This window comes from Dipteris shenzhenensis, chromosome 8, assembly GCF_047967505.1.
Source record: "Dipteris shenzhenensis isolate YYH24624 ecotype China chromosome 8, Dip_SZ_1.0, whole genome shotgun sequence".
Lineage (NCBI taxonomy): Eukaryota > Viridiplantae > Streptophyta > Polypodiopsida > Gleicheniales > Dipteridaceae > Dipteris > Dipteris shenzhenensis.
In genome coordinates this window covers 35,902,177-35,921,784 of record NC_141603.1, presented here as the reverse complement: position 1 = coordinate 35,921,784, position 19,608 = coordinate 35,902,177, and the positions used below count along the sequence as shown (strand labels likewise).

General features: G+C 41.3%; 1 protein-coding gene across 1 annotated transcript in view; it reads left to right on the top strand.

Annotated features, from left to right (window-relative positions):
- Nucleotides 1–19,608, top strand: part of LOC147899438 (SNARE associated Golgi protein family) — a 68,922-nt gene that overhangs the window by 16,831 nt on the left and 32,483 nt on the right. The window contains exon 5 of the mRNA XM_087378344.1: nucleotides 17,615–17,707. Within this exon, the coding sequence (XP_087234470.1) occupies nucleotides 17,615–17,707 (93 nt within the window). The remainder of the gene's footprint in view (nucleotides 1–17,614; nucleotides 17,708–19,608) is intronic.

Below are 19,608 nucleotides of genomic sequence, written 5' to 3'. Positions count from 1 at the left end.
ACCATCTAGCAGCTAATGTACTGCCTAGATGGGACCCCCTGCGCTCTGGCATCTTATAAAGCTGTCTTCTACCCTCTTCTGGTACCTTCAAACATCTGTCAGCCTGTGCACTCCAAGGGAGCTTTAGTGGGCTGTTCAGATGCTGTTCTGCAATGCAGCCAAGAGTGTTGGCTATGGCAAGCAATGGAAGCTCAAAAATGGAGGTAAGAAGGAGAAAAACAAGATGCTGTATTGAAAATGCTGGAACAACAAGTGGAGGCTCAAGAGGGAGCCAATATGACAAAACCCTAGGGCTAAATGCCCTAACTGGACTAAGTTTCCTAACTCACCTAGGTGGTACGTGTACTAACTGTACCAATAGTCCTAACTGACTATAACTAGGCCTACAAGGCACATGCCAAGGAATAAGTGGCACCTATGGATAGCCCATAGAATGGCCTACAAACCCCTATCCATGGTATGGACTGGAGTATTCTGGACATGGCTCAAGATACTTGAATATCTAATGTCATGGTTGCACATGTTCATCCTGTAGGGATATAACAACCTATGACTGTACAGAGTACAACAGATCAAGTTACAAAAGGTACTAAGTTTAAAGCTTGCCGAAAAGCCTCAAACTTTGGTCCAGGTAGAGCCTTCGTAAATAGATATGCCAAGTTGTCTTTAGTGGGAACATAAGACAACTGAATATCACCTGCTGATAATTGCTCTCTGACATAGTGATAGTGAACCTCAATATGCTTTGTGCGAGCATGGAAAACAGGATTGTGTGCAATAGCCAAAGCACTTTGACTATTAGTGAAGATGATGGTAGGAGCAGTCTGACATGCATAAAGATTTGCAAGTAGCTTCCGAAGCCAAACACACTCCACTATAGCTGTAAAGGCTGCTCTGTACTCAGCTTCACAGCTAGAAGTAGCATCTGTCCTCTGCTTCTTGCTGAACCAATAAACACATGAAGTACCGAGCATGAAACAGTAACCACTATGTGACACTGGAGTGTCCGAACAACCAACCCAATTACTATCAGTGAATCCCTGCATGACAAGTGAAGTATCAGCCCCATAAAGAAGGCCTAAATACTGAGTGCCTTTGAGATATCTGAAGACACGCTTCACGGCATGCCAAAGGTGCATAGATGGGCTGTGCATATATCTGCTCAACTACGAGACATCATACTGTAGATCAGGTCTCGTATGGCATAAGTAAATTTAAAAACCACGTGGTGATGAGCCTCCCATCCCTTTGTCTTTGGAATTGTCAACATGTGCCTTGATCTCAATGCTCCTGCTGGGATCCCGTGGTTATACGGGGAAGCGGATACGGGACCTCCTCCGTAACTACTTGCTGATAGAGAGTGACATCACATGTACGGCTGCTATCCTCAGAAGAGAAGTGAAAACCAGGCTCTAATGGTGTGGATACTGGCTTGCAATCCTCAAACTGAAAACGATGCAAAAGCTGTCCAATGTACTTGGATTGTGACATCAAAATGCCCCCCTCACTTCTAGCAAATTGAATGCCCAGATAATAGTGCAAAAGACCAAGATCAGACAAAGCAAATGTCTGCTGCAAATTAAGCTTAAAATCTGCAACTTGCTTAGCATGTGTCCCAGTCACAAGCATGTCATCCACATAGAGGACTAAAATCAGTAATTCTGTCCCACACTTGCGTATGTAAAGGGTAGCCTCCGTAGGGCTGTTTTGAAATCCAAGTGTGAGCAAGTGAGTATGAATCGTGGAATACCAAGCTCGAGGTGCCTGCTTCAATCCATAAAGGGCTTTCTTCAAGCAACATACCTTGCTTTCAGGTCCATGAAGAAAAGCTGTTTTGATATCAAGTTGATGTACCTCCCGATGAAAGTGGGCAGCAAAGGCAATAACAATGCGAATAGTCGTGATCTTGGAAGTGGGAGTGCTGCTAAGCATAGCCCTTAGCAACAAGACAGGCTTTGTAACGGTCCACTAAACCATCAGCTTTCCATTTAATTTTATAAACCCACTTAGTTCCAATGGCGTTCTTGCCAAGAGGCAAATCACTCAACTCCCAAGTGTTATTCTAATGGATAGAATCCAATTCAGCTTGCATAGCCTTCAACCAACAATCATTCTGAAAGGCATCTTGATGACATAAAGGCTCTTCAATGCATAAGCAACAAAACTAGCATGCTCCTTCCGGAACTTGCATGTTTTGAAGGCATATGCATTTTGGGAAGATCAACAACCATACCATCCTTATATAACTTTATTAAAGCTCCAAAGTTGAGGTGTCCAAACCTCTCATGCCACAAATGGGTATCTGCCATGGTAGAATCAAGACCAAAGGCATGGGTATCTGCAAGTGCAGCATTATCCAAACACCTGTCATAGGCATCAAGTCTATAAAGACCTCTAGTCACTGTGCTAGTCAAGATTATGGTAAAGGCATGTGTAGAATCATACACTGCACACCTAACACCATAAAAAACAACCTGAAAGCCACATGTAGCTATGGCTGAAATAGAAATGAGGTTCTTGCGTATGCCTGGAACATAAAGCACATTCTCTAGAGTGACAACACCACTTGAGACAGACGTAAGATCAACCTGCCCAATACCTTTCATGGTATATGATGCATTATTGGCACATGTGAACTGCCCCCCTGAGATGTATGCTCTAATGAGCTGAATAACTTCCGGCAGGAAGTGATGTGCTTGCTAGCACCACTATCAAAGAACCAGGCATCATGAACATCTGAAACTGCCATGCAGGCATCATGAACATTAGGATTATATTGACATGTAACCAAGAAAGCCCAATGCTGGTCTTGTGCAAAATTAGCGGACTCATGTTGATCTTCTGCACTAGAAGAACCAGATACTACAAGACCAAACTCTTTTTTCTTCTTTTCAGATGCAATCCGCTTCTTGCATTCAGAAATATCGTGCCCATGTTTCCTGCAATAGCTACATGTCTTCTTCTTTTTATTATCCTTTGAAGAAGAGGCACCATGTGAATGATCTGCATGTGAATGAGGGGGTTTACCAGCTGAAACCTTGCCTTTGCCTTTGTTTTTTATGCTGGGCAGCAAAGGCTTGATCACTAGCCATAGAAGCATTGCGATTTGCACGATTTTGCTCCTCCTGAAGAAGAAGAGCAACCAGCTGATCAAATGAGAAATGGTTGGCATTGCCACCAGCAACCAGCCTCAATGTAGTAGCAAAGCCTTGATAAGAATCAGGCAACCCATCAAGGGTATTAGAAACAAGCAGAGAATTAGGCATATTCTCATCAACGTTGGCCAATTGCTCTTTCAAATCCTTCACATTAGTGAGATAGGCATCCATGTTACCACTCTCTTCAAGCTTTAAGTCTTTCAACTGCTTGCGGAGATAGGCAACCCTCCCCTCATTCCGCAACTGATTTGTGTACCTAACCTTCTTCAGGATGCACCTCAAGATGTAGCACCTCGATCCATCGTATGGTCCGATGCTGATAAAAATAGCGCAATATTCTCTTGCTAAAATTTCTAATACTAAATTTATACTAGTACAAGCACTTTTTTATTTTCTCGTATTCTCTTGTCAAATGGTGAATTTTCTTTGCCTATTACTAAAAAGATTTTGTATAGACTAACACTTTGTAGTAAGTATGGGGTGGTAAATTTTGAAGTTGAGAGTACATGGTTTGGGCCCCTATTGGAGTGATAAGGGATTTCTAGTATTCCCCTTGAATGCACATGATAATCTAGTTTTTGAAATAAAATTTGAGTGCCTCTGTGCGATCATAAGTATGCTCTAAAAGTGCTCAAAAGTACCGAAAGAGTGCATTCTAGCCATAGTTGTGGTTGGGATGCTAAGGGATTTCTAATATGCCTTTGAACACAGATGGTAGTCTAGTTTTTATATAGTCAATAGACTAAAAAAATCATTGAATCCGTATATATGAGTTTCTTTTTGTGATCATGATCCATCGTGATGGGTGGGGCGCTGATATTAGTGTCTTTGTGATCATGAGCATGCATTAAAAGAGCTCTGAAATTCTAAAGAATGTCAATTGTTGTAACTATAAGATAGATCCAATAAAATAGTGGTTGATTTACTTCCGTGTGCACTAAAAAAGCTATGAAAAAAGCAAAAATAGCTCCCTATATCTCCAAGAATTAGCATGTCCCTCTGACTGCTTTCTAGGGCTTTCCTCCCGCAGAGAATCTCGCAGGTGGGCAAGTGTGACCATCACGCTAGCTTTAAATAAACTTAAAAATGTGGGGCAGTGAAAATGTTGATTTACTTTTGTGTGCACTAAAATAGCTATGAAAAAAGTTAAAATAGCTCACTAGATCTCCAAGAACTAGCATGGTGGGCCTGGAGTGTGACCACATGGTAATAGCAGGTATGTTGTTAATAGTAGATATGTTGTTAACAATAGACATGGCAAATAGGGGAGCAGTGGAGGAACATGCAATGAGTAATGGAGAAATAGAGTTTCTATATGGAAAATAGGGAAGCAAATAGAGGTGCTAATGAGAAGTGGGAAATAGCCGATTAGTCGTGGAGAAATAGTAGCCTACATGGAGATGAGGTTCTCTTTTATCCTTATGTCTAAGTATAATCATCTACCAATCCCTAGTCAACATGTGCCATTAAATCAATCGGCATGTCCAAAAAATCATGTGGCCTTCAATCAATTGAAGTCAAGATGGCCCTTGACGGGTCCCCTTTTAGGGGCAAGGGCATAGATACAAAGACATACATGTCTCAGTGGCATCGTTCACCTACCAAAGCACCATAGGTGACAAGTATTTCTAGGTAACCCATTGCAATAGGAGGAATAGACTTCAAGTGCTCTTTTATTCATACATCCAAATAATCATGATTTTCCTTCAATCAATCTAAATAATCATGAGTTGTCTTCAATTAATCTAAATTTGAGATGAATTAATCATGCATGTTAATCATGTGTCCAATGCATACCAGCTAGTTGGGCCACCAAATTAAGTCTTGGCGGTGGCTAATTAGCTACTCACTCTAATTACTATGCATACAAGCCCAATGGTTCATGCAAACCCGGTGGTTGTCAAGTTTCGATGTGACTGGTAATTAATTGCTAGCTATACATACTCTGCATGCAAGATCGGTTGTGCATGCAAGCCCATGGTTATCATCATGCACGTAAAAATACACAAAAATTATTAAACATACTCAAAATCTTTTAAAGAATCAATCTATACAAATCATCATTACATCCTTAATTGATATGTTGACTTGCATCGAATTAATTAACTACCTACTCTACATGCAAGCCTGATGGTGCATGTAAGCCCATATGTGATTGTCCTTACATTCTTAAATTGATGCCACCCTTGCACGATCCCTTGCTTGCACTCATCCATCTTACTCCCTAGCACACTCCCTTGTAGTTCTCAAAATTATGCCCTTGCACACTCCCTTGCACTTATCCATCTTAAACGTCTTATAACTTCTATTTGCAAGATTGTTGACAGTCTTTCTTCCCCTCCTTGGGTCTACCTATAATCTCGTTCCCAACTCGATGTAGATGGGTGCTCAACCTATTAGAAAGATGCTTACTCTTTCAATCCTAAGGTTTCTTTGCAAGGTTACATACTCCATGAGGAGTGCATAAATAGATGCCAAAAATGAATTCTAACAAATGGGGTTTTGTGTTGTACGGGTAAACTATATGAAGAGAGTGATAAGTTACTCAAGTGGAGTGCAAGTAAATGCAGAGATACAACACATGTCAATCTCATTACAACTCACACTTTACCCCTATATATATAGTCTCTCTCTGCCTCTAAGGCGGCTGAGCTAACTACCATATTTACGTTATTACACAAATTTTTTTGGTGATCACGTGTCATGATCATGTATTTCATGCAATCACAGATGTAAAGATGCCTTTGCGCTGTCCGGTAGCATGTACCTGTAACCAAAAACATACCGGCAATAGTACTAAAACTACCGGCTGTAATATTAGTAGTACCGGAGGTAATTTTATACTTATTGGCAGTAATATGCAGCTTATTGACGGTGTCGGTGTATTACCATTGGTAGTATTAGTTCTACTAGCGGTAATACTACTACTGCATGCTTATAAGGTCCCGCCTGGCCTCGTTTCCACCTACAATGGATTGATAAGAGGTAAATTCCTCCTTTCTCCAAGGCTTGGCCGAGGGGCTTGGTTTGGGAAGTGGTTCTTGGTCCCGTGTCTTGAACAGGATAGGGGGCTTGATGGTGCCATGAGCTAGATCCACGTTCCCGCGGATCTTCTTACAAGAGGAGATTATTTTGCCATTTCTTTAAAAGGATTTAGCGTGGCCTTATGGCTTGGTCCGGGAAATGGTTCCTGGTCCTGTGTCTTGAACACGACAGGGAGCTAGATGGAACCACAACCTAGATCCATATTCCCTCATATGTCCTCACCAAGAGGAGATTATTTTCCCATTTTTGTAAAGGATTTATTTAGCATTTGTTGCATTCATACATTTTGACAATTGTTGATACGTTGCATCCATGCATGCATGATTTTCATTCCATGTAAATTGAAAAATGAAGAATGCATTCATACATGTTGACAACGGTTGATTTGTTGCATCCATGCATGCATGATTTGCTTTCCATGTAAATTGAAAAATGAAAAATGCATTAATATTTTGAAAATTGTTGATCTGTTGCATCCATACATGCATGATTTGCATTCCATGTAAATTGAAAAAGGAAAAATGCATAGGGTGGGTAGGCTAGAAAGTAGAGTCGGTGGATAGGCAAGAAAGTAGGGCGGGTAGGCAATATACACTAATGTGTGTATGCTCTTGTGGCAAATGCAGCTCTTTCTTTGCAACACTGAAGAGTCAAGTGCTCAAGCTTTCTGCACACACACGTACTAAGACTTGCTAGTGAGCATGGCTTCAGTGGTAGGGACCAAGCAAAAAGCAGGGGAAGGGTTGAGTAGGACCTAGCACAAATTGGTAACCAGAAGCATTAGAGATGCACTCTTTGTGAGGGTATGCAATGTGAGCGAGGGTGAGATGCAAATAGCTGTATCAACATGGAGAGGCTTAGCAACATGAAAAAAATGAGATCCACTAGATTATCATAGGTGACCTTTGGCAGCTATACATTCAGTGAACTTATGTATACAGTATCTCCTATGCAGCCACCAACCACCACAACTGCATCGTATAGAGACCATAACCGAGGATAGCTTTAACTGGCTACTAGAACACCTACAAATCCACCTATCATACTCTCTACAAATAGCTATGGGCCAGCTCTAGACATCGATTCCACACTGAAACAGGAGAGATTGACACCACATTATGTACTGGGAGCTGAGATTTTGCAACTTGCACGAGGTGGAGACAAAGGAGCATGTATTGCTGAGATGTCCCAGATACTAAAGATCCCTTTTTTTAAAAAATTGTCCTCTAAAGCATGGGTTCCACGACATGATTGAGCCCTTGGCCACCTAGACCAGTGATATGTTGCACTTTTCATGTCTATGGGCATGAGACATAGGCAGACACTCCCAGATGAGAGTGGGCATAAGCCTAAGAAGGTCGTTCAGTAGATCTTTGAGGAGATGAGCTACAAATGGAACAAGGCTCTTAATTTGAAAGTGATCAGAATTAAGGAGGATGTGACCAGCCCCCTAGACACAGCTAAAGTTTATGCTGAGAAATGGGAAGCAACACTATAAAAGGGCCCATTGGGGACCTTGGTATTCATCCAAATTGCCTTTAGATTTGAGCAGCATCTAGAGCAGGAGGGAGGCTAGAGATAAGTACACAATGCGTCGCTCTTTGTAGGCCATTCTATGGGCTATCCATAGGTGCCACTTATTCCTTGGTATGTGCCTTGTAGGCCTAGTTATAGTCAGTTAGGACAATTGGTACACTCAGTACATGTACCACCTCTCCAAGCGAGAAGACCGCATTTTGGAGCATCCACTGTGAAGGGAGCTGCATTTTGATGCGAAGGGAGCTGTTTTTTCTCAGAATTTCCTTCACATGTGTGGCGGCTACCTTCTGTACGGAATCTGTACAGTTGTATGGCTCATTCAATTCGTACGTGTGGCAGTTATTTGCTGTACGGCGACTGAACGACCACCCGTACAATCCATACAGGCTGTACGGACCTGCTGTGCCTGCATTTAATGCACCGAAAGGTTGTTTGGACCGGCCTCGACGTTCGTGCCTGCATTTTGGAGGTGTTTCTTGCTGCCTCGTGCTGCGTGCCGGCTGTTGAAGCTCTTTGGAGATTGCTGAAGTGATCTGGAGCTCTTTGGAGATTGCTGAAGTGTTGAAGCCCTTTTTTCTTCCATTGGTTGCCTCGGGTTGTGAGTTTCTCTCCATTGGATCACCCTCCTCTCATTTCGAAGTGTTCTCCTCCTCGTGGGAGCACTTTCTCTTGCTGTAATTCTCACCAAAAGTGGGTGATTTATCTTTGTGTGTAGTAAAATAGCTATGGAAAAGGCTAAAATAGCTCCCGAGATCTCGAAGTACCAACATGGTGAGCAAGTGTGACCATTGCGCTAGCTTTATATGGACTTAAAAAATGCTTAAAATAGATGTATTTTTGGACAAGGGTAATGGTCATAGTGTGATGGTATTGTGAGGTGAAGGTCATCCACACTATAATTAAATGCGGTGGTCACACACAAGAACCAATGCGGTGGTCCAACTATTCCATGGACCACTACATGCCACGCACTCATTCTTGTCCAATAAAGGCATGGAGTATTGAGAGCTTTACAATGTTTAGAATGATTCTACGTAGAGCTTGCATGTCCGACTCTCTACAATGCTCCAAATGATTGTATTCATCTAGTAAAGGCCTAGAGTGTCACATGTGGAGCTCTTCATGATGTCCAAAATGATTATGCCACCAAGGTTAGATAGATGAAGCTCATCATTATGCCACTGTGGCAATCAATACGCTAGGAAAAAGACTCAACAAGAGCACAAGCCTACCCTAAATTTTAAATATCATGCACCATCACAAAGCGGAATAGCCCCAAAAATGCCCCAAAATAGTTTCATGATTGGCTACACCCAATCATACATCAGCCCTATATGGTTCCACTATAAATACCTTGGCTTATAGTAATACCTTGGTTTGTAAATCTTTCATGAGAAGAAACACACCAATGTATAAGAGATGTATAGTGCCACTACTAACACCTTGGTCTATAAAGCTTGCATAGTAAGAAAAAAATGTTGTACTATAAAGCTTGCATACTAACACCTTGGTCTATAAAGCTTGCATAGTAAGAAAAAAATGTACTACCATAGAAATGCTTAGAGGGTGCCATTGTGTAAGCAACACAATGTATTGGAAGAGTCAAAAGAAATCTTTTATTCAGTAATTTGGGATGAACGTTTTCATTAATTTTGGATCAATGACTTCAATAATTTTTACTTGGAGGTTGACAGTCTATGGAGTCACATGTCAAATTCTATGGAATGAGAGAAGATGGTAAGGGGAACTTTATTGCACTCTACTTACTTTCATTTTTCTTTATCCCAACTATTTTTCTCTTTCATTGTACAAATTGTAATAGTAAGCTAGTACATGTTATCAAAATGGTTGAGCTCAATTGGTCAAAGAGAACAACCTTAATAGGGTGAGAATTTATATTATGAACAAGCCTTGTACTTTGTTTAAGTGGATGAGGAAATTGTGTAAGATTTCTCATTCCAATTTGAGGAAGTTGTTTTCTAAAGAGAGCAACATTCCATCAATTATTCAAAGGCAAGGGGGAGGGTAAACATTTTTTAGTGGATGTACATGGAATGTTTGGAATGGAATGGCATGTTTCTACTATTGATTTGAAGACACTCAACTGCTTGTAGGGTTGTGAAACTTCCTGCTAAGGAAAATTGATGACATGTGAAAGCTAAGGTGGATAAAAACATGTCCATGGCAACACAAAATCTTCATACCAAATAGTCCATGGGTGGAAAAAGGCAAGGAGATTCTCATCCAACCACAATCGTGACAAATAAAAACATGCATTATCTCAGAATACCTTGGGTTGGGAAATAGGAAAGCTTTAGGTAATGCACTATCAATAAGGCTTCATAGTCTCAAACAGTGATTGTAAGGGCAAAATTGTGGCCAAACCTTGATGCATGATAAAATTTCTTTGCTAGGGTCAAATCAATGAGTGTATTTTGAAAGTCTAAGGATGGAATTGAAATAATTTTCAAATCTCATTATGAAAGCATTGGTGGAGTTTCAAATTTTGCATTACATGCTAATTTTGTCACCATCACAATCTTTTTCACCTGGTTTATTTAAGTCTTTGTTACTACAATGATGTTCATCCATGTCCATAACATATTATCTATGTGCAAATGGCATGGTTTCTAGAGAAATGGGGGGCTCTATCCAGTTGAAAAGGCATGGAGAATTCACTCTATCAATCCAAGGCATCCTACTTCAAGAACATTAGGCATGATGGCAATATCACTCATATTAATGCATTGCATGAGCTATTCAATTGGTTTTTTAGATCTTTAATAGGCGGGACTCTGAAGTGCCAAAGGCCTATAAAGGAATCAAAACCGGGCAAATTAGTCCATGTTATATCAAAGTACAGAAGGCATTGTGCTTGGAAGGCATCTATAGGGAGTCAAGGAGTTGGATGTTGGTTGCAAAGTATAGTTATACAAGAGAGTAGATGGGTCGGTTAAGAATTTGAAGCAATGCTTTGATTTTATGTCACTCTATGATGAATACAGTGCACGCTCAAAAAATTTATTCTAAATCTCAAAAGTATGCACTTAAGTACATGGGTATGGAATTGCGTGTCTAAGTTCAAAGGTTGGGGGAGGGGCAGTGTGGGAGAGCACACTTGACAAACCCTAGTTTAAAAGGGCCTAATAAGATGGCTAGGGCGGTGCATGATTGGGTGTAGCCAATCACAAAACTATTTTAGGGGTGATTTTGGGGTTGCGACACGACATGCTGGTGGGTGATATTTTGAATTTGGGGAAGACTCGCACTCTTGCAGGATTTTTTCTCGACGTAATGATTGCTGCACTGGTGTAATAATGAGGCACATTCTATCAATCTAAACATCGTAGAGCTTGACACACGCCACTACACACATTTAGTCCATGAGCAGAGAAATTGTAGTTCGGACCTTCTTCGCGTAGCGCAGTCTCTGGCCTTACTACATCGCGTAGCTTGGCCACCTGTCATTGCGTAGCTCCGCCATCTATCATTCCGTAATGTAATCTTTTGTCGCACTGACCCGATCGTGTTGATTCGAGTGATGACGTTCACTTCAGCGCTGGTTCTTGGAGTTATGGACTTATTTTAGGTAGGATTAAGTGTTTCCTTGTGCAACCACCTAGACCACAGCACTGACAAGGTGATGATGTTGGCTTGGAGCGACCACTGCGCTAGTTCTTGGAATTATTTGAGTGTTGGTGGTAGTTACTACTAAACCAAAGAAAAAATTTTCCCGTGTCCTTGAGGGGTCCCCTTTCAAGTCAATATGGCCCTTGAGCGGTCTCCTTTAGGAGCAAGGACCATATCGACATGCCATATTTGTCTAGTGGCATGCCATGTTGTCTAGTGGCATCTCGATATGGCCCTTTCCCTTGACGGGGACCCCTCAAGGGTCACATTGACAATTGCATTTTTAAATATTTAATTATATTTTCCAAGATGTATTTCCTTGCATCCATGGTGCTACTTCTTGGAGCTATTTAAGCTCTAAATAAAGGAAAATGTAGTCCTATTTTGGAGCTATTTTAGTCCTTGTGCAACAATTTCTTTTGCAAGGACCGCATCGGTTGCAGTAAATCCTAAATGAGGGAAAGGCATGCCATTTGTGCTTCTTTAGAACTATTTTCACTACCGAAGTAACAATAACAACAATTTTACAATTGCTTGTGCAATGATCGCTCTAGTTGTTGTTTAATTGTACTTTTCTAAATGTATTCCCTTGCAACCAACGTGCTGGTTTTTGGAGGTATTTTAGTGATGCTTGTAGTTAATCCTAAACCAAGGAAAATTTATTTCCTTATGCAATAATTGCTTGTGCAATAACCGCACTAGTTGTAACGAGGGAAAAAGTATGCGATTTGTGCTTCTCTAGAACCATTTTCCCTACCATAGTACCAATAGTAACATCAGTTTTCACATCAATTGCTTGTGCAATGACCACTATGGTTGCAGTAAACCATAAATGAGGAGCTTCTTGAGAACCACTTTCACTACCAAAGTAACAGCAACAACAGTTTTTTGCGAGAATAGTATTATATTAAACTTGAAACAAAAGAGATTACATATGAAGAAAAAGTGGAACAAAAGAGATTACATCCAAATAGAAGCTTGTTAACACTTGTTACGTCTTTGTGGCATTTCTTTTAGCAATTTTGGCTCTAGTCAACTCAACATCGCCGCTATAGTGTGGTGGGACCCGATGTCACGTTTTGCCCTTGTTAGCACTTTCTTACACTTTTTGAGTGCTTTCTCAATTGACAACGGAATGTAATTGTCCCATTTTCCTTACCTTCTGGGACACTTTATCCGAAATTGTTCGGCCGAAGTGTCCCAGAAGGTGAGGTAAATGGAAAAGCCTTACTGAGTAGCCAAAAGAGGTTGATTATTTAGTCACTATACCTGTCATTGACACTCCAGTAGTCGATGAAGAAGTACCAATAATCACCATCAAAGTCAAAAAGTAGACTATATCAGGTGTGATAGTAGATGGTGGTTCTGGAGTAAACACCATTTCTGAAGAAATTGCTAAAAGGTTGAAGTTTAAGTACTTCAAACCATCTCCCTTTCTAGTACATATGGCATATCAACGGCCAGTTGACCCAAAATGTATGTTACTGGATGTCGTCATCTGTGTGGGTGGTATTTATTATACAATCAGTTTTATTGTAATTGCCATGGAGCAACATGCCTATCCGATATTGTTGGGACGACCTTGGTTTAAAAGTGCAAAAGTACTCCATGATGGGGGTTTATAAGAAATGATCATTAAAATAGATAACCAAGATGTATGCATTCCTACAAATCCTTAGAAGATTTCGAGCAGTTGTCGGCCCAAGGATTTAAAAGTTACAGATCTATTCCTCAGGATGTCGAGTCAAGACTAATGGAACTACAAATAGCCTCTGTGGGTGAGGATATTTCCCAAGTGGCTGCAGACATCAAGCAGAAATTAAAGGCCAAGCAGATTGCCAAGCAAAAAGACATATTCTTGAGTAACTTCAGTGAAGACATTGAAGGGGAAAGGAAGTTAGCTGAGTAGCTTTCATGAAGATGTTGGAATGCTTGAGATATTATTTAATCTATTGAGCAAAAAAGTCCCAACAATATGGAGCTATCCACATCAACTCAACGAATGTCAAACTAATTTGCATGTCCTTGAATATCTCCCATACTCGGGCTAGCTCTACGCTAGAATCTAACAAAGTACTCGGCTCCGACGCACTTGCCTTAGGTTATGAAGATTCGCCTTACTCGATTATAGATGGCTGAGACTGCTCGTCAGGCATCTCCACTGCTGGTGCTTTGCCCTTCAAATCCCTGGCAATTCTAGCAGCAAACTCCTTTTGAGCTTTCTAATTAATATCTTTGTTTGAAGAACCCATATCTGCAGAAGTTGTAATCGAATCTTTTGACCTGGTAATCACTTGGGCATCAACTGCATCTGGTAGCTCGGCTACAACTCATATGCGGATAATATCCGAATAGTATTTTAGTATTATTTAATGCTTACAGATATGAAGAATCACCACCTGTCGGGTGTACCTCTTCAGATCCATGCATGGATACATTTGAGAATGGGAATGAGATGTTGTGTGGATATAGTTGTAATCAGAGATTTTGCTCTTGCTATAAGCATATCCCTTTCTGGATGTCTATTATTCTTCATGTATCCGCTTCTTTGTTCTCTACTATTCAGTAATGCTGTGAGTTTCTGGATTATGTTTCAATGTTGATCTTTTACGCAATCTGTAATGTTAGTACTACATTCAAGATATGGTGCAATGTCGCAAAATGTTTTTTAGTTTTCTGCTAGAAGCTTCTCTGTTCTGAGTGATGAAAGTAGTAGAACTGTTAGTATGGAACACTTCTGCGGGTTCCAGATGAACCCCAAAACATTGGCGATCCTGCTGATCGCATACGCTGCCAACTCCGAGACCAAAGTAGCCAAAGAGATGAATGTTCTGGGCAGAAGATGTGGGATAACAGGCACGTTTTTGTGCCAGAATAATGCTGCTTATGGGATTGATGAAGATTTGATATTGCTTGAAGGAGAATCCGGTTGCCGTGTGGAATATGGTAACCCAATTGAATTTAAAAACACAAATTAATCCAACAATTCAGCCAAATCTGGGAATGCAATAAATTTTGAAAGGAGTAGCGAAATCAGTAGTGCCACAAGTGCGAGTAGTGCCAATACGTAGCGCAGTGAGCGGATTAGAGATTCGAGGCCCGTATGGCTTTAATGATCTGGTGGATGCTGCTAAAAGAGCAAAACAACGGTGCAGATCATTTAAAAGCCAATCCAAGGACGATGACTCAAATGAAAATTGAAGGGCTTAGGAGCAATGAAGTCAGCGTCTGAGCTAAAATACCAGATCTCCACGAAGAATCACCCAACGGAGGTTTGCTGGTATAACCCGAATGCTTGGATGAATCCGGCACAACTGGTACCTTGCCCACCGGCAACAGGTGCCAATCAAGTAGCAATTGATCCAGCGGCAGCACAGAATTTGGCCCACATTCAGTAGAGAAACAATTGGAATCAGAGGGAAAATTGGAATCCACAAACATCGTGGAGTCAATAGAATTCTAGAATCAACAAAGATTGCACGTATTATTTGGAGAACGGGCACAGACAGGGCCCGGATTGCCCACTGTGGTGCAAACACAGAACGGAGAGAGGACTGGAGATTACACATTGGTAACGAAGATGTGGACCACCTCAACAAGAGCAACCACTGACACAAACAAATGTAGTGTTGATCGAAGAATGGGGAGACAAATCCGAATGCCGGACCAAGTCCACAACTCACATGTATGAGTGGCAGCAGTGTGATTGCTTGACGTGCACGAAGCAGGGAAAGCGGCCATATATCGAGTTGGAGAAGATCAATGTGTATGCAGTAACATGGTCTAAGGGCCCAGCTTAAGAAGCTGAAGTGGAGGCGTTACCAAAGAAGGAAAAGCAATTGAAGTGGAAAGACCATGAAGAGGTCCAGATGACAACCTTGAAGCAAATTGAGAAGATGCAAGCTTGCGGTAAACAGCAAGAGCAGGAGCGACCAGTCACATCGGAATAGTGGGAGGCCGGATCCACTTCTCTTGGAACTAGTACCGCGCCATGGAAGGATACGGAGATAAAACCTATGGTTCATAATGATAAAACTCATGTATCGGAAAAGTTCTCAGAAGGGCTGCTGATGGCCTTGAAGAAGGCAAAAGTGAAGATCTCGATAGAGCACCTATTATGAATGGTCCCCGAAGTCAGAAAAATGCTAGTGGCGGATCTGATGTGGCCCCACCTAGAGTTTCAACCTCAGGAATTCATACACCAAATCACTTGAACCTACTAGAACCTTCTCCCGCACATAGTGATAATGCACCTCAATGTGCTTTGTTCTAGCATGATAAAGTGTAGGCTTTTAGTTTCTCTCTCTGAATTTAGTCTCTCTCTCTCTAGATCCTGATTTTGCAATGAAGAGAGGAATGTTATTAGGTAACGTCTTTTCGGAAGAGGGAATGGCGATTGATCCCCGAAAGGTAGAAGCCATCCAGAAGGTTAAGGTTCCTTGGAGTGTCAAAGAATTACAAAGGTTTGTGGGCCAAGTGAAATGGCACAACTTGTTCCTATGCTACTTGGTGTATGTTTGCTAGCCTCTTACCAGGTTGACAAAGGACACTCTGTTCATATGGGGGTAGGAATATGAAAAAGCATTCTGGTTGCTAAAGAAGATCCTGGTAGTTGCCCCGGTACTACAGCCACCACCGGATTGGAATTTGGATTTCCATGTATTTGTGGATGCGTCGGATATTGCAATTGGGCCAGTGTTGATGTAGAAATGGCGGAAAGGCTGGTATCAGTCGGTGTATTATGCAAGTCGGACGCTCACCAGTGTAGAAAGAAATTATTCAGTGACGGAAAGGGAAGGCTTAGGAATGATCTACTCCTTGGGAAAATTCCAGCACTGAAACACGATTGTGTTCCATGTAGATCATCAAGCACTGCTATACTTGGTGAATAAGGTACAACCAATGGGGAGATTGGCTTGATGGATTCTCCTCTTGCAAGAGTTCGATTATACAACAGTACATATGCCAGGAAGCCAGCATTTGATGGCAGATTACCTGAGCAGGTTGGACTTAGGAGAAGTACCCTCGGAGGGCATTTTGAATGATCTATCGGATGCAGATTTGTTTGAGGTAGAACCTATTCAGGGTGCGTATTGGTATGATAACATGATTCAGTTTCTGATAGATGGGGTTTTCCCAAAGGAGATGTTCTTACGTTGCATCAAATTTAATGAGGGTGCATCCCAGGAATATTGGTATAGGGGGAGGTGATCAATGGACATGACACAAGAATGAAATCTGTGTGTGTAGGGCCCTGGCTGCAAACTCATCCATTATGATAACCTTGGATCATGCATGATAGCATCATGACGTAGAATGGTTCAAATCCAACCCACTAATCATCATCTGTAAGGTCTACCCCTAGAATGCTCTCAGAAAGGTGCTGTTCTTCAGATTAGAGTCTCAAGAAGGAGGGTTTTCATTGACATGCTGGAGGTGAGCTTGCAACCCCTCTCTATAATCTAGCCAATTGCATGTCCTTCGTAGACGTGCCTGGCTAGTCGGTTTGATGCTGAATTTTGGCTCCCATCAAAGCACATCCCATACACATAAAATGTGACGACCTTGAGTGGATCACTTGCTAGAGTGAATGACGTATGTCAGAGGGGGCACTATTGGTATGGAATATCATGACCTTGGAGGTTGACCTGCATGTCCTGGGTATCACAAAATGTCTATAGAGCTGATAGGTGTCTTTGCAAGCCCTTTGCTGTATGTGAGATGATCATCTGTGTTAATTGGGAATGAGGATCTCTGTCAATCGTGAGCCCTTCCCTCCAAGGGTGTTTACAAACGATGCTAGCTCTTTGATATGGAGGTTGAAGAGGATGGGAGAGAGGATATCCATGCTTTATCCCAACGGTACTACTCACCTCTTGTGCAGCACAGGCTCAACCTTACCTACCAATGGTTCTACTTCTAACATCCACAGAGAGAGAGAGAGAGAGAGAGAGAGAGCGAGAGAGAGAGAGGTTGACATCTCTTGGACCAGATTAATGGAAAGAAGAAGATTATCGTTTTTTCATTTTCTCATATAATAAAAAACCTATCTGATCTGTCCCAGAAAATGGGACAGAGTATTAAGTAAGCATATCCTAAGCCCATCGGAATTCGATAAAGTTTTAAAATGTTGACTTTGTAGATTTTAGATGCATTATTTACATGCTTGTTTGTGATGGATATACCTGAAATTGCAAAGTTGTATGCTTATCTTACCAACAAGTATGTTTTGCTGTGTACAGATTCTTGCAATACCTGCCATTCCATTGACTATGTCAGCTGGTTTACTTTTTGGAACTTTGACCGGTACCATAATTGTTTCAGTTTCGGGAACGGTATATCTCTTGACCTATATTTTTTGGGGTCCACATATGGATAAAGAATTTCTATCAATTTTACTGTTAGTTTGAGTTAGATACATATTGGATACAAATTCTTTCTCTTTCTCTTGCCATTAATGATGTGGATTTGATTGTCGCACATACATTGGAAGTTTTTATTCTTTCGATATCTATTTTGCCTCCCTTTACATTCTGTTGAAGTATGTTAGAAATATGGTTTCAAGGGGGAAAGCAAGAGAGCATAAAAACGAAATCCATGTATTGCACAATGACAAAATGACTCAATACAATGACTTATGTAGGTTAGGGTTAGTAAACCCTAACCCTAACCCTAGAAAATTAGGGTTTGGGACAAACCCTAAAATGACCAAAACACTCATAAACTCACATAAACTCCTAGATTGACACCTAAAACTCCGTATATCCAACATTCCCCCCTACGGACTGAGGGTGGAAGGTATGTGGGACACCTTCAATAGCCATGGTGACATAGGCTATAAAGACCCAACTAGTACATCATCCTGAAACAATGTCAGAGGCAAGTAAGCATAGCTCATAGGCTAGTGAGCATGGCACAAAAGATTCAGAGGCTTACCAAGCATCGCTCAGAGGCTTATCATGCATATATGTACAAAGACTCAGTGGTCTAGTGATAACATGCCTGACCACTCATGGCAACATACATCAGTGAACTTCATGACTTGCTGTAAGCAAGGTTATGGTGAACTGACAGAGCCTTTTATAAAGCAAGGCAAATACAATTATTTTGCATGGTAGAGAAACACATGCATAAAATTTACTCCATTCATTTCGGGGGACTACCTAGGGTAGAGTACCCTTAGACTCTCACACAAGTAAACTAGAAGACATAATCTTCATCTATCTCCTCAGACTCAAGAGATAGATTGGAAACTGTTGCATTTAAGGCCTGCTCCTCAGGCGCAATGGAAGGTCCACTTTTTAGTGAAAATCACACACACACACACACACACACACACACACACACATATATATTTTAGTGAAATCTTATATTTGTGTGTGGGAAACCTCAAAAGAGGTAAAAACCCACCAATAAGAAGTACAAGGAAAAAATTTACAAGTAAAACCTCAGAGCAAAAGTCATGAGGCAGCCAAGTAAAAAGTTACATATTAAGTTGGAGGAGGATCAAACATAGCATCCTCTAGCTTCAAATTGTAGCTCTATAAAAACTGATGCAGTGATGAAACCACACCATCAATAAAAACAAGCTGTGCCCTTCTGATTCTTCTTGATATAGGCTGGTACCTGAAATTTCTGAATCATTGGGTCAAAAACCTGTTGTAACATGGGATGAAAAGATTCTAGTAAAAAAGGTACTTTTGCATCTCGGATAGAAGAAAACTCTGGCACAGGCATCAAAGGCAAAGAAGCTAAATCAACATCTGTATCTTCCGACGAAAAAGCCGCATCTGATAAAGCATGACTTACCATTTGAGCTTCATTCTGAGGATCAACCTGAGTAAGAGCAGGGGCAGCATCCTGAGAGAGAGCATGCATATCATTCTGTAAAATCCCCTTTGCAAGGGGTACATCCATATCCTGAGTAGAAGGAGACTGATGGTGCTTAACAAGGGTGCAATCCTGAGCTTCTTCAGCAAGAGGAAGATTTGCCTGCGATTTATCTACCTTCCTCAAGTAGTGCTTCGAAGAAGTAGAAGGCTTCAAAGAAGCCATAGCAGAAAGTGGAGGAGAAGGGAGAGTAACCTTGACAGCTGAAGAAGGAGCAGGAGGAATGGGCCTGGATGTAGAAGGGCAATCACGTGCAAAATGACCAACCTGTCGGCACCAATAACATGCAGTGGGAAAAGATGCAAAATGCAGCCTGATGCGCATCGGATGGGCAAATCCCAAATCA